Source organism: Malaclemys terrapin, chromosome 18 (genome assembly GCF_027887155.1).
Source record: "Malaclemys terrapin pileata isolate rMalTer1 chromosome 18, rMalTer1.hap1, whole genome shotgun sequence".
NCBI classification, from domain to species: Eukaryota; Metazoa; Chordata; order Testudines; family Emydidae; genus Malaclemys; species Malaclemys terrapin.
Window position 1 is genome coordinate 9,207,387 of NC_071522.1, and position 14,758 is coordinate 9,222,144.

A 14,758-nucleotide genomic window follows, 5' to 3' on the forward strand; every position below is an offset into this window, starting at 1 on the left:
TGTCTCTTTTAAATTATTAAAAATGTGTGTAGAGGAAAGATCCTACATATATTTTGGGCATATATTTTTTAGACTTCGGGGTTTTATCACCAACATGGAATTCAGATTGTGATTGGTGTCTATTTCTGGTGAATTTGTGACACTAAAGTAAGCCTCACTAAAGTAATCATTGTACACAACTTTCAGCGGTGACATGAAAGAGCTAATATATAGTAAAATGTTACCTAACAAGCATTATGGTTGTAAACCACTGAAACCACTTGTACAATTTGTCTTATATTAATGTCAAAAAGTCTAAGGAATGTTTTAGACATTGATTCTATAAAAAAAGAGGGCATTGTTCTGTGAATGAGATAATCTTGTCTTTACATTGTTCTCCACACTAGCAGATTCCAGTCTGTATCTTGACACTGCTTGGTTCCAGAGCACTTCACCACCTGCTGATTAGGTCACAGATATAATGGCTAAATTTGAAAAGCACCTGCAGATGCTTTAGGCTGCATTTCTAATTGAAGCCCACTGTGCTAATGGACTAGCTCAATAACATCAGAACATTTATTAACTCTATAACAGAACTGAAAAGCTTGAACTGTTTCAAACTCATTGTTAGTATTACAGAAAATGAATGATACTTACTAGATTTGCTAAATCCAGAAATACACTCTTCCAAAAACTCTAAGGTAAGGTGTGGCTCATTAGCTGCCAGAGTCTTACTAATTGACACAATAAAAAGGGTGTTGTTGGCAGGGATACACAGACCTGAAGTCTCCAGTAACTGGCCCTCAATCTTTAAATTAAAGGTACAGGTTAAGGCACACAGAAGATTATAGGCAGCAGACCTGCAACAAAACATAAGTGATGCAATTTAAATTTTTTCCCTATGCATCTAAAAAAATCTGTACACAATAAATAATTCCATTAAAAACAGTACAAGAGTGGTACTCATGTCTCTTAAAATTCAGTCTACTGTTGCCATGCCAACAGGGGCAGCAGGTTTGTATAATTTTTGGTGGTGCCCAGAACAGGTCCAAGTCCTCCTCCCACCCCTCCGCCCCCACACCTGCCTTGTAAGCCGATACATATTTTTTAAAATAATGTAAAAATGGACTGGAAACAGTAGGGGTTTAACAGTTTCCCTATATTGCATAATGTGGGGTGGAGTGGGGGGCTGATGGCTCTGGCTGGGGGTGAGGGGTGCGCTCAGGACTAGGGCAGAGGGTTGGGGTGTGGGGGGCTGAGGGCTCTGGCTGGGGCTGAGGGGTTTGGGGAGCAGGGGTGAGGGCTGCAGGGGGGTGGGGCCAGGGATGAGGGGTTCACAGTGCAGTAGGGGGCTCAGGGCTGGGGCAGAGGATTGGGGTGTGGGAGATGAGGGCTCTGGCTGGGGGTGTGGGTTCTGGGGTGGGGCAGGCCTGGGGATGAGGAGTTTGGGGTGTGGGAGGGGCTCAAGGCTAGGGCAGAAGTTTGGGGTGCGGGAGGATGAGGGCTGAGAGGTTTGGGGTGGGGCTGGGGATGAGTTTGGGGTGCAGGCAGGCTACCCTGGGGCTGGGCCCAGCAAGGAGGACTCCACAGTCCCCTAGTCCTCTCTCCCCCCCCCAGCAGCACCCTCACTGTACGCACTCCTAGGGGCCAGGCCCCCTCCCAGGTCCAGGAAGCCCCCTCAGCTCTCCTGTGGTGGGGGGCTGCCATCATGTGTGTGCCTCCTCCCCTCCTTCCTCCGCAGGTGGCGGCTGTGCCACCACCTCACCCTGCCACCAGCGCCGCTCCCTTTTGTAGCCGGCAGCGGCCAGCGAGGGAGCGCAGTGCCGAGCGGCAGGGCACCTGCCCGCTGTCCAGGGCACAGGCAGGGACACTCTGGGGGGAGGCGTGCGGGGCGGCAGGCGGAGCTGGGAGAGAGACCCGGCGCCGAACATTGGTGGGGCTGGGCCCTCATGCCCTGAATTTGCTGGAGCACTGGCATCACAGGCCCATATCACTTGCTGCCCCTGCATGCCAAGGGAAACAGAAGCTTAGGTCCTGAACTTAATTTCTTCCTTCCAGGGACTGCCAGCACTACAGAGAACTCCTTCTCTCAATAAACCCTCTCTGACAAATTGAAAGAGCATCACTGAAGGGCTCCATGTCTAGTTACTCTTGGATGAAAGAGATTAGAATGATATGGAGGAGGGAGGGAGAAAGGAAGAGAAGATGGCTACCAAAGGGCTACCAAGCAAAAACCCGACCAATGGTTTTTCAGACCCATATAAAATCAACATGTACATTTGAATTTAGGGATTTTTGAGATTGTGACTAAAACCAGTTCATCCTTGGAAAATCTCTCCTTAAGTATTGCATATGTAACATCAAAGTGCTTATACCCTACACAGGTACATTTTACACAGTAATGGCAATAAGACAACTCTAGAATTCTCCTATGCATTAAAGTGAATGCAGGAAATATTCTCACCTTATTCCCACACAGAGAACAACATAGCCTATAAAAATTAAATGGCATGTATATGTATATTATGCTGTGTCTATATAGGTACATACACATATACAGAGCTGCTAGAAACTGGAATTCCCATTATAAATTCTGAAATTTCAAAAAAAATATTCTTTCCAAAACTGAAATTTTTGAATTCCCCACAGAACAGGAATGCCAAATTCACAGACCTTTTTGAAATGTTTGAGGTCCCCCTGAAAATCCTGCCCTCCAGGGAGCCTGGGGGTTCCAAGAAGCTGGGAGCCTGAAAGCCCCGTTTCTGAGGTAGTCCACCTGGCAGGTTGGAGCCAGGGACCCTGGAGGCCCTGGCTTTGAGGCAGCTTTTCTGGTGGGCTGCCAGAGATCTAGGTCTTCTAGGCTCCCTGTCAGCCATATTGCAGAGATGCTTGGAAGCCAGGCCTTGTGGGCTGCTGAGAGCCCAGGAAGCTCCCAAACTTTCAGTGCCTTGTCAGCCTGCCCAGTGACTAACCTGGCAACAAACCAGGTAGGCTTCTGACAGAAACCTGCCTGGCAAGCAGGGTTCCATACGAAACCTACCTGGTTTCTGTCAGAACTGGGATGTTTCCATAGAACTTTTTGATTTAGATGAACCTGCTTCTTCCACTGGAAGAATGTTCAGTTGGAAAATTTCCAGCCAGCTCTAATATGTCTCTTCCATTTGTTTATTCTGCTTTCTAGCTGCAAAACAGCCACTAGTACCCCAAGACTGAATTCTAGTTTATGTTTTTAAAAACAAAGCCAGGAGAAAGATGTGAAGAGATTTAGGATTAGCTAAGTAAAGTAAAGTAAAGGTTTTTCAGAATAAGAGTGAAGACTTCCAAAACTTTTACAGTTAACCTAGCACAGTTGATCTTTCTTTGGGAAATATCAATGTTACTCCTAGATAAATGTCAAGGTTGTGGAGCTTTGGTGAAAGAATAATGATGTTTGCTGTAAAACACTTACTAATGGGGAAACCTTAGAAATAAATTAGCACACATTTTGGTCAAGATAAGGGTTAAGAGATCTCTACCGTAAACTAGGGTCTGAACTTCCCAGGTTAAGCAATGCTATATTCAGTAGTGTTCCAGGGACATCCTTAGGGCGGATTTTAGTATGTTGTGGGATGGAGTCTGGTTGTGACAGCTCCCATCGAGTCCGTATGTGAATGATGGACTGCACGATGGCTTCGCACTCCTGATGCATGAAGGTGAGTGGTGTGCCTTGGTTGGCAATGGTTAAGGTGAACTGGTTCTCATCAACTAGACATATCTCCTCAATCTCAGAGGCATAGTAAATGTCATTTAGAAACACTGTCTGTCCCAGGACTCTTGTTCGATCTGCTGATGTTACCTGCACAGCGGTAGACCCAACCTTAGAAAGGAAAGAAAAAGTATTATTTAGTAGCTGTAGCTAAGAATATGAAGAATGAACAAGATCTGTTATCACCACTTTTTAAAGAGGAGGATGAGTAGCTGAAATCTGAATGATGAATAAGTGATATATTTACCAGTGTGATGCATGAACTATATTGGTGATTTCTCCTTAAGATTTAATGACAGTAAAATAGCATGCAGGTCTATAATGCCAAATTATACATAGCAATTCGATAGGAAGGGTGTTAAATGAGACTTACTTTAATAGAAACTTTGGTGTCTTTGTGGGCGAGTTTGAGAGCATTGTGGAATACTTTCAAGTCTTCTTCCAAAGCCAAGGTGGCAGCTGGAAGTTTCTGCTGGTCATGTTCAATGTGTTCTGCCAATTTCCCGGGAGAGTCTATGAAAATAAGTCTTTTGCTGCCTTTCAGACCTGTCAGAAGCCTCTCGTGGTATTTGGTGTATTCCCTTACCCAAGAGTTGCAGTTGTAAATATAAACCGCTGAGACATTTTCATAAGCGAAGCCTGGAAATACTACAAACCACTTGGAAAGGAAGTCTGTTTTAAAGCGATTGCTGGGCCCGGCGTGAGTGAGGTCCACTACAATCTCATATGGCTTAGCATAGTATGGCTTCAAAGTTAGAAGAACATGGTATATCAATAAATCACCGTTGATCTGACCTGTTTTGAACCTAAGAAAAATAAGAAAAAACATGTCACATGTTGTTCCATGATTTCTCTTGGTTACGGTAGGAAAAAAAAAAAAAAAAAAAAAAGAAGATTTAGCTTGCATGTAATCCTATACCAACTCCAGATATTCCAAAACAATTGTACGGGATCTGCAGAGACCATGTAGGCATTAGGCAAATAGCATCCATTCCCATTAAGCTTTAGCTCATCCATCATATTGGATATTGGAAACAGTTTTAGTATGAGAGAGAATTAGAAGGCTGACACTGAGGTTATCCTCTTTCTTTCTGAATGAGTTCCATGGAATCTAATGTATAGCCATGCAGCCCCAGAAAGAGACAGAGCAGACCTCTATTTAACATTTCAATTAAAGAAAACATATGCTTCAGAACAATGGCACATCAATTGCATCAAAATTGGATTACACATAAATAATGCAGTTTAGACTCTCTCTCTACAAAGTAAAGGGGCAACATTATCTCAGCAAGGATTCCTCATCAAACGCCAATGTATTCACTTTTCCACACTTGCAAATTACACCCATGTTGAAACATAAAAAAGGTAATTTATAATAGTGACGCTGCCCTAATTAAGCATCTTCAGGCACTTCCATTACAAACCCTCTCTTGAAGGGTTTGTAACTCTCACACTGCATTTGCTGTAGGTTGAAACTTGGCATCCGACTGCCTAATTGGACGTAAGAGTGGCCAAACGACTAGTATAAATGTGCTTGTTAGATTTTCTGAAAACAACTAAACAAATCAGAAACTGCCTGAAATTATCTGAAAGATTTAGTTTTAAGTAAAGCTGCTCTGCATCTTGAGAAGGACAGTCACCTTCAAAAATTAATCCAGAAGATTTTTAACATGGCAGATATAATTTTACTAGGTATCATTAACCCAAATCATAGTCAAACTCCACAGTAGCTTGTGGAAATCTCTGACACTTCTATCTGCTTACAGCATCTCTGTGCTACCATTACCTGGACTCTTCTGGCAAAGCTGGAGATTCTGTAAAGACAGAATTCACACAAATACATGCAATAAAAATAAAAGTTAAACAATACTGATTGCACTGGAGACACCATTTTTATATAACACGTAGGGAAAATAATCTGGTATAAAGATAAACATATATCTGGTGCAGCAAGCAGAGAGTCTCTGCCCTAAAAACAGATTTTTTTTTTCTATTGCACTTCCTGTCATTCTGAGAGCTAATTTGGGCAAGTTAGTACTTTCTTCCCCCCTCTAACAGGTCACGGTAGAGTTGCAGTGGAAAGGAAATGTGTCATCTCTGTGGTTTAGTTTTCTGAGTGAGGAAATAACTACATATTTTAGTTAGATTCACTTTTTTTTTTTTTTTAAATCATCTTCTAGTCCATTTGTTTTATATTGCTCGTCGGATGCATCCCAAGAAAAATATCAAGAAACTGCGTGATTAAGTAACAGAATAATCTGAAATTCAACTCTGATTTTGACCACACATCTGGCAAGGTAGGTCCATATTTGCTTTCTTACACTTTGCTTCTGAGTTTGTTAGAATTTGTAGAAAGTTGTAATGCAAAAAATGTTTTTACAAAACGTCACACAATTCACTACAATGCCCATGTCTGACAACTGCGATCAAGAAGTGAAATACTATCTTTTCCCAACCAGCCTATTTAGCTTGAATACAGGAAACTTACTAAAAATACAGATGTTATACTATGTTAAAGGGTGTTTATATTTCAGAGTCTGAGGCAAGCATTCAGAGTGTCATTCACTAGTTAGTCCCGTTGTGCCTATGTACTGTAGCTCTTACTGTATACTGACAGAAGAGCCTATCTATACCTAAGCACAAAGGGATAAATTAAAGAAAAAGATAACCTTTAATTATCAATTCCTTTGCTTTTGTTACTTTACATAAAATCATTAACATTTTGTTAAAGTTTGTTTATTTTTAACAGTACATCTGGTCTGGAACACTACAATTAACAGTGGGCTCATTGTACTGTCAGTGGAAGTATGCAGAAGCACTGTTACAATTGTGTAACGGAAACATGAGGTGTTTGAGATACTTCCATTTATCAAATGCAACTGTACAGGGCAGACCCATCTCAAATGGCTAAAAATACCTAAAAAGGGGTAGTCCATTCCACTAGGGAATAATTTACATGGTTTACTTCAGCTTTCTCCTTCTACTTTGTTGCCATGTTACAAGACATCTTCTACAAACAATCAGAACCATTTTGAGATAAAAATCTTACCCCGCCTGCAGCTTATATGACAAGCTAGTTTTCTGCTCAGTTTGAAAAGGAGGAAGTCCTTACCTCAGAACTAAGTCTAATTTTAACTTAAATATGAACTGCAGAGAGAAAAACATTTGTGCCCTTTATTACTTCTTTGAGTCTGGCGTCACACATCATAAACTCAATATATTTTTTTTTTTAACAGTAGACATACCAGGAATATTAAGTCCTCACTTCCCCAGCTTTCTGGAGGACCCTGGCATGTCTAAAGGACATCACTTTCAGCTTCTGCAAAGATGCCAAAATCCTTTAGCAAGTTCACTTTTCTATACATTTATGATTCAATGCATTAGGTACTTTGGTAGTTATGTTACAACTTTTGAATATGACTGAAAGTAAATAGATCTTTTCTAAGATGCTTTGAGTGGAAGAAAAGGTATTTTGTTCAGCAGAATAATCTTTAAAGCAGTAGTTTAAATACTTAGCACATTGGTAAGAACAGCCATGATATTTAGTCATTCTAATTTTAACAGAACATACTATACATTACTTGAATAAAACTATATAATTTGCTAATATTCACAAGTAAAACAGGGAAATTAGGTGATAATAAGGATGATCGGCCTCTAATTTCAGATATGCAATCTGGAGGAAATTACATCACAGACACAAAATCAACAGTGTATCAGACGGTTGCAAATGCTGCAATTCAAAAAAGATCATGTTAATTTTCATACTTTTATTATTATTTCTGTATGTTGGTAGAATTTAAGTATTCCAATCAAGACTGGGTGGGTCCCATTTTGCTAAGGACTGTAGAATCACATATTGGAAAGTCCCTGCCCGGCTCTAACAATTTATAATGTAAGGCCTTCAGTCTTGCAAAGAGCTCTATACAAATTCAGAAGCCTGCTGGAGATCAGCTTCTTGAAGAATAAGGACTTAGGCTATGACAGATAGACAAAAAAAAACCCCAAAACCTACATATTGGGAAGAAGGGAAAGACAATACCAGAGCACGCTAAGCATTAGGCATGGCGCATCACCTGCCTACTTTATTAGTATTAATTTTTTAAGTCACAGAGCATTCTGTCTTCTTGCCAAATTCTATGGCTGAAGATGATGCACAAATTTGAATACTGTGCAATTGTAGAATGGAAACATGCTGTTAGTAACAACATGATCTGCATGATCTCACATGATTTCAGTGAAAACATTTTTTGCATTTTAGCGAGGCTACTTCTACTTATATCTTGTGTATGAAATTCCAGATCACTTTTCCTTATTCATCCGATTTCAATCCCCAAAAGAAATCGACTATACTGAAAATACTTTGTTTGCACTACTATAGAAGTTTCTTTTATCTGTGTAACTGACATTAAAGCAACTTGGACACTGTCAAGTTGGGCTTTTGCAATGTCTGGGTTACAAACTCAACCCCCTTCCGGCAGCATGGCCACCCCCAGTGCTTGGTTCAAATTTGTCAATTGTAATTACGAATTAAAATAAATGCAGCTTATTCAAGCTAATGAACGCTTCCTGCACTGCTAACATCCATGCAACTAGATTATGGAAAAAGGGGACAATTCTTTAAGAAACCCACAGAAACATCAGTAGATCACTGGAAATATTGTAAACCCAAAAAAGAGACATCAGTTTGCTGGAAATTTACTAAAAAAAGATGCTTGGCAGCTGCACTCAGTCTTTAATGGATTAATATGAGCGGATACAGTAACTTACTGGTGTCATCTTTAAGATTGGGTAAAATTTATATTTTTTGTTTTGTTTTTAAACATGGCTACATTTCCTCTCCCTTTAAAATTACTTCATTACTCATTCAGGAGAGTAGGAGGTGGGAACAGGAGTTTTATAAATATTCCTTAAAGGTTCTCAAACAGTGGTCCGTGCGCCACTGGTGGTCTGCGAGCTCCATTCAGGTGGTCCCTGGATAGTTCCCTCTAAGGTGCGCACCTGGGTGGCCGCACACAAAAGAATGAAGGGCCACCCACCTAATTAGTGGAGCCATGTAGGCATGGCTCCACTAATTAGGTGCCTAGACCCTGGAAAAGACACACGTGAGGTGGGGTGGTGGCGGCCTCGGTGGGAATAGGGGGTAAGTGAGAGAGGACAGTGGGTGAGAAGAGGGGGTGGGGGGGAATTTGGGATGTGCAGGACTGCAATGACTTTTCTCAATTCCAGGGCTGTGGCTGCTAGGGAGAGACCCCTCTCCTTCTCAGCCCCAGCTTGGGGGCTGCTGGAGTGGAGGAGAGAGGAAGAGACCCCCCGTCTTTCCCAGCCCCAGCTTGGGGGCTGCCGCGGGGGGCGGGGAGGGCATAGCCATCCATTAGAAAGGTTACACCACTGATATTAAAATATGAATTGTGTGCTTTTATTTGTAGAACAAAAAATGTTAATTATATTTTTTTTATATAGCACTTTTATCCAAAGTGCTTTACAATAGTTAGCTAATGGTACAAAGAACATCTGGAAAGATCATTAAGTGGTCCACCGAGACCCTCAGCAATTTTCAAGTGGTCCGTGAAAAAAAGTTTGAGAACCACTGCCTTAGATTGTTTTCTCCTGTATTTCTAACATTTCATAACATGCCCAAAATACATGAAGTCAAGTTACTGCAAAGAGAAACTTGTCTAACTATAGATATAGCATCTGCCTAACATTTCAACAGAGCTCCAATTCAAACCTTCAACATCAAAACAGGAATACATTTACTGAACTAATACTATATTTTTATATTTTTACAGGTAACTACCTGCTATGAACATGAAATTGACAAGGCGCTGTAACCCACATTTTGCTTTCATTGTTGCGACCATCTTTCCATTGTGCTTGCAAATCAGAGCGAACTACACTGACCATCCCTGGGCTACAAATGAGAGCTATTTGAGTACCATTACCCAAAACATAAGTGAAAACCGGAGTATCACTGAAACCAGTACAAATCTTATTACGCAAGATGCAGATTACAATGACATTTCAAGGACTACTTTTGAAATGCAGACAGCTGCCTTTCAATCATCAACATTTGGTCAGGAACCTTCAACATCTTCCCCCGGCTTTAATCTTACTTCTGCAGTTCAAGACCCTTTGACCACCACCAGGACCCACATTACAACAAAAACTGAAAATTGTGAAGAAAAGAAATCTCTGTTACTAATTTGTTTCATTGTAATAGCAGTGCTTGTTGTTTTTTGCACATGTCTATTTCTGTCAACTGTGGTAATGGCAAATAAGATATCATATCTCAAAAGATCTAAACAAGGCAAGCGCATGCCCAGGAGTAACGGGGATTTTCTGGTTACTAGCAGTTTATGGCCAGCTGGATCAGATACATGGCAGAAGAAGTCTAAAGAGCTAACAGGGACTGACTTGATGATGCAAGACCTGATATTAGAGACAGCTATCACAGTTCCAAAGAAAAATGCAGTTGAAACAACTGAGCAACTCACTAGCGGAAGAGCCAATCATCAGAAAAAAGAAGCATCAAAACCATGTGACAGCATCATAACCAATTTTGTAGTTGAGATTTAAGTAAAGCTCAGATTCCTAACAGAGACAACATTGCAGCCTTGAAGTAACATTATAGTGCCACAGGAGAACCAGGTTCCCATCCTGGATTTGGTTTTCCACTGCATAACAATGGGGACTCTATGCAGAAGCACACAGCTCCATGGGAAGGAGCAGCCCAACTTGTGCGCAATCAACCTTTCAGTCATTTGAAACAGTATCCTGCATTGTTTTAAAGGGAGACCTATCCATTACTGCTTTGAAAGAAATTGGTGGGCAATGGAGCTGAGTGGGGATAAAGCAACAAAACATTTAGGATATTAGGGCAGCAAAAGGAACCCCACAAAGGTCATAGGGAGGGACCCCAATAGCCTAGTAGGTATAGAATCCGCAAAGTGCTATTTATGGGTATACAATTGCTTTTTTATTTTAAATGAAGCTCATTTCTCTCTGATGTAAGCAGTGACCCACAAACCAGTAGGTTAGAAGACCACTCTGATATTGCAAACAGAATTCTCAAGAGCTCCTAAGCACATTGTTGTACATCAGAGGTTCTCGAATTGTGGTCTGTTGACCACTGAAGGTATGCTGAGAGCTGGCTGATCACAGTGCTATCTCCTCCTCGTTGCCATCTGCTAAATTATATTAAGAAACCGTTATAAATAACTAACAGGCAGGCAACTGCTGTAGTTGTTAGAGAGATGTTGCATGATGACAAATGGGAGGAGAAGGCCACCAATGGGGAAGTGTTCCCTCAGACTAATTCTATACTAAGATGTGCTCTGGATTGTGAAGAAGTTTGAGCACCCATATAGTACATGCTGTGCGAGTCAACTTCTAAAAAACTAGCATTTTCCAGTTACTTGTGCTAGCATTTGTTTGGTTGCAACTAACTTTAAAGCAAATATATTGTACAGCCAAGATACGATTTCTCGTATTGTTCTTGGCCGCAACATAAGCCTACCTTGCTTTTGAACTAATTTAAAGACAACTGTATTTGCTGAGCTTTAAGTTTGTGCAAAAATATATAAAATTTGTTTTATATGCAACAGGGTTGGAGTAAAACTCACTTGGTAACACCAATAAAAACGTACAATAGATTTTGAAACAATCTGACTCATTCATAATTATAGTATATAATAGATTGGGGTTTCTATTGTAATGAAAGAACTTCTAGAATATTAATTCTCCAAAATGTTTACTAAGGGGAAAACTACAATGTCTTTCACTGGAGAGTGACAAAGAAATGCACTTAAGTAGGTTTTTTTTGTTGTGGATTTGCTTGTTTATAAGAATGAAGATGAAATTTTACTACTTTAATCTAGCTGACTTTATCCAGAAGATTAATACAATGAAACCTGCACTAAGGACTACCTACCAAGAACTACTTTAACATAAGACCATTACTACGAAGTATCTCTAAAGATTTCTTTGAGTACCCCTTCAACTTTTAGCTCCTCTAAGCTGGTCTTTTGAATGGATGTTTGTAATAGGTTTCACTACCCTGAAGAAACTGAAGAGGCTTCTTGTTTGTGCACATTATTTCTATTCCTAAGCACAGATGAACTGTTTCACAGATATGTCAGTTAATCCTTGGGGTCTTGAAAAACCAAACTAGCAATTTCAACATTTTCCTTGTTGTTCTGCATATTAAGCTAGTCTACAACTGTGTTAGCAGGGCACTAATCACAGTTGCATACAGATGTGATAAAACATTTAAGTCACACCTCTTCAAAACGTGTGCTCCCAACTTATTAATATTTGTATTGCCACAAAGGGAAGAGATATTGCTAAGGAAAAATTTCCTCCTTCCAGACATATGGATGGACATATAGCAATTAAACATCTGTACTGGGATAGGATGTAGAGGCCTCACCCAGGTTACTAAGCCATTCTGCTAAGCACTGTAGAAACATAGCAAATAATTGTCCCTGCCCCAGACAGCTTAGAATCAAAATACCTGTAATATTAGGCCAGACACACTTTAAAGTAGTTAGAAAAACCATGAGGATTTCCTGGGTGGCACAGTGATTCACGTACATTAGTAGATTGCTTACAGGTACGTTATCATATTTTTCCTATGTGTTTAAAACAAAATTCTGAGACAATATGATTTTTGCAAGACTTCATTTAGGAGACATATTAAAAGATGCCTTAGAGGAACTACCTACAAAAGTTATTTTCACCAAGGACAAATTCTCCAGTTCTGAAAATGAACTGATATGCAGGCTTGATCTTTAGTCCAAGAAGGAGCATGTAACTAGGTCTGTTGAACTGGTCTGGCAAGTGTTAAAAAAAAAAAAACAAAAAACGCACGCTGATGGTAGCTCCTGAAAACTAATGGTTTGGCCTTTCCAAACTCCCCAGACATTTCCTATCTACAATGTATATATTTTGATGCAAGAAAGTGTTGATTTTTAAAGCTCAGGAAAATAAGGACACGTAACCTATTTAAGCACCAAATCGATCCTCACTTATAATAAGTGAACTTATTCCATCAAGGAACCCAACTTGGAATGAATAAACCCTATTACATCTATTAATATTTCTACCTGTTCAGCCAGAAGTGATGGTCAGGGGTGCAAGTCTGCAACAGCAGACACTGAAGTTTGATGCACTGGAATTGGCTGTTGCTCCTCTGGCTAGGATGGTGGAAGGAGTAGACTGTGGTGCTTCCCTTGGTTCAGGGAATTGATTCCACTGCTATTTGTTCCCTGGGTCCCTTGGGGAGCAAATTTCACCTTAGCGTGTTGCCTTATCCCCTCTGGTCCCCCAGACCCGCAGCACGTAACTTTCTGTAGGAGTTGAGCAGCAGCAACTGAGATCAAGGGCCTATCCAACTCCCACTGAAGTCAGGGGGAGTCTTTCCATTGGCTTCTAAGGGGATTGGATCATGACATCATTGCTGGATTCCGTTACAGCTCCCCTGGACAGCAAAGATGTGGTCCCAGTTCCCTCTACCAGCAGAAAACGTGAAGAGAAAAGCCACCAAAACTGTTCAGCTCCAGTTATAGCAGAACACTGTTTACTATGGAGAGTAGGGTTACCATATTTAAAAATTTTAAAAAAGAGGACACTCCACATGGCCTTGGCCCCGCCCCAACTCCGCCCCTCCCCTGAGCCCCTGAATTCCCCCTCCTCCCTCCCAGCCATGAAACAGCTGCCCGAGCGCTACCGGCTTTGGGCAGCCCCCAGACCTCCAGACCCTGCGCCCCCGGCCGGCACTTCCCCTCCCAGGCTCCGGCGGCAGCTGCTGCGTGCTGCTCCCTGACTCCTCAGCTCTGTTTAAGAGCCGAGCTGCCCCAGCGCTACCGGCTTCGGGCAGCCCCCATGCCTCCGGACCCTGCGCCCCCAGAGCGGAAGTGCCCGGCCGGCGACACATGGTCCGGAGGCATGGGGGCTGCCCGAAGCCGGTAGCGCTCGGGCAGCTCGGCTCTTACAGAGCCGAGGAGTCAGGGAGCACAGAAGCCGCCACCGGAGCCCGGGAGGGGAAGTGCCCGGCCGGCAGTGCAGGGTCCAGAGGCATGGGGGCTGCCCGAAGCCGGTAGCGCTCAGGCAGCTCGGCTCTTACAGAGCCGAGGAGTCAGCGGGCACAGCAGCCACCGGAGCCCGCTCTAAGGTAAACCAGGGATGCCAGAGGCTGGGAGTATTTTTCCCGGACATGTTCGGCTTTTTGGAAATTCCCCCCGGACGGGAGTTTGATTACCAAAAAGCCGGACATGTCTGGTAACCCTAATGGAGAGTCTCATTTAAAAAGTGATTTTACCATACACCAGTTCTTTCACATGCATGTAAATGTCATATACTGCACATTACTTTTTCAAAAAGCCCCTTGAGTCAGTGATGTCTAAATTGCTATGAAAGAAATATTTAAGGAGGAGTTCCCTCCCTGCTCTGCACATAATATATAAAATGCACATACGGTCTAAACTTATTTCTATGATTTGACTATTGTACACCCAAATACAACACTCCTCTGCACATTTGCTCCTAATCCCCTCTATTTCTGAGAGGCACTCCACCCTCTGTTAATCTACAAGGATACAGTAGCTACTATCCTGCATTTTTTGTAGGATTCAAGCACTTGACGTTGATCAAAAGGAGCCCTGCTGATTTCACAGAGCACAACCCCTCCCAATTGCAGTCACACAGTGTGGCAACTACAAAAATCGCCTATTTGGAACAGTAGTAATAGGAAAGTTTTTAATGTGTTTTTAGCTGCCTTTTAATGCAATTCAGGAAACGAAAATACAGAAGGGAACCAGCACCATGTGATCAGCCAGCTCTCCACAGACCACCATTTGAGAACTTCTGATCTAAATCATTTTTATTTTAGTCTCATTGAACGGTAATAATTGTTGCACTTCACCAGAAAAGCACAGAAAGTACGAATAAGATTGTGTTAGCCTCAATCTACTTCTACTTAATATATAAAATTACTATTGCTCATGTTTTCTCTACAGACACAGGCACATAAAC

General features: G+C 41.7%; 2 protein-coding genes across 5 annotated transcripts in view; one reads left to right on the forward strand and one right to left on the reverse strand.

Annotated features, from left to right (window-relative positions):
• The window catches only part of NF1 (neurofibromin 1), a 169,783-nt gene that overhangs the window by 38,372 nt on the left and 116,653 nt on the right, over positions 1-14,758 (reverse strand). For all 4 annotated transcript variants that reach the window (XM_054008797.1, XM_054008794.1, XM_054008793.1 and 1 more), the window contains 3 exons: positions 4,098-4,530; positions 3,495-3,835; positions 637-839 (listed from right to left, as the gene is read on the reverse strand). In XM_054008797.1, the coding sequence (XP_053864772.1) occupies positions 637-839; positions 3,495-3,835; positions 4,098-4,530 (977 nt within the window). The remainder of the gene's footprint in view (positions 1-636; positions 840-3,494; positions 3,836-4,097; positions 4,531-14,758) is intronic.
• EVI2A (ecotropic viral integration site 2A) lies at positions 5,832-11,362 on the forward strand. The gene is made up of 2 exons (XM_054008800.1): positions 5,832-6,021; positions 9,517-11,362. The coding sequence occupies exon 2, from the start codon at positions 9,530-9,532 to the stop codon at positions 10,301-10,303; it is 774 nt and encodes a 257-aa protein (XP_053864775.1). The 5' UTR covers positions 5,832-6,021; positions 9,517-9,529; the 3' UTR covers positions 10,304-11,362.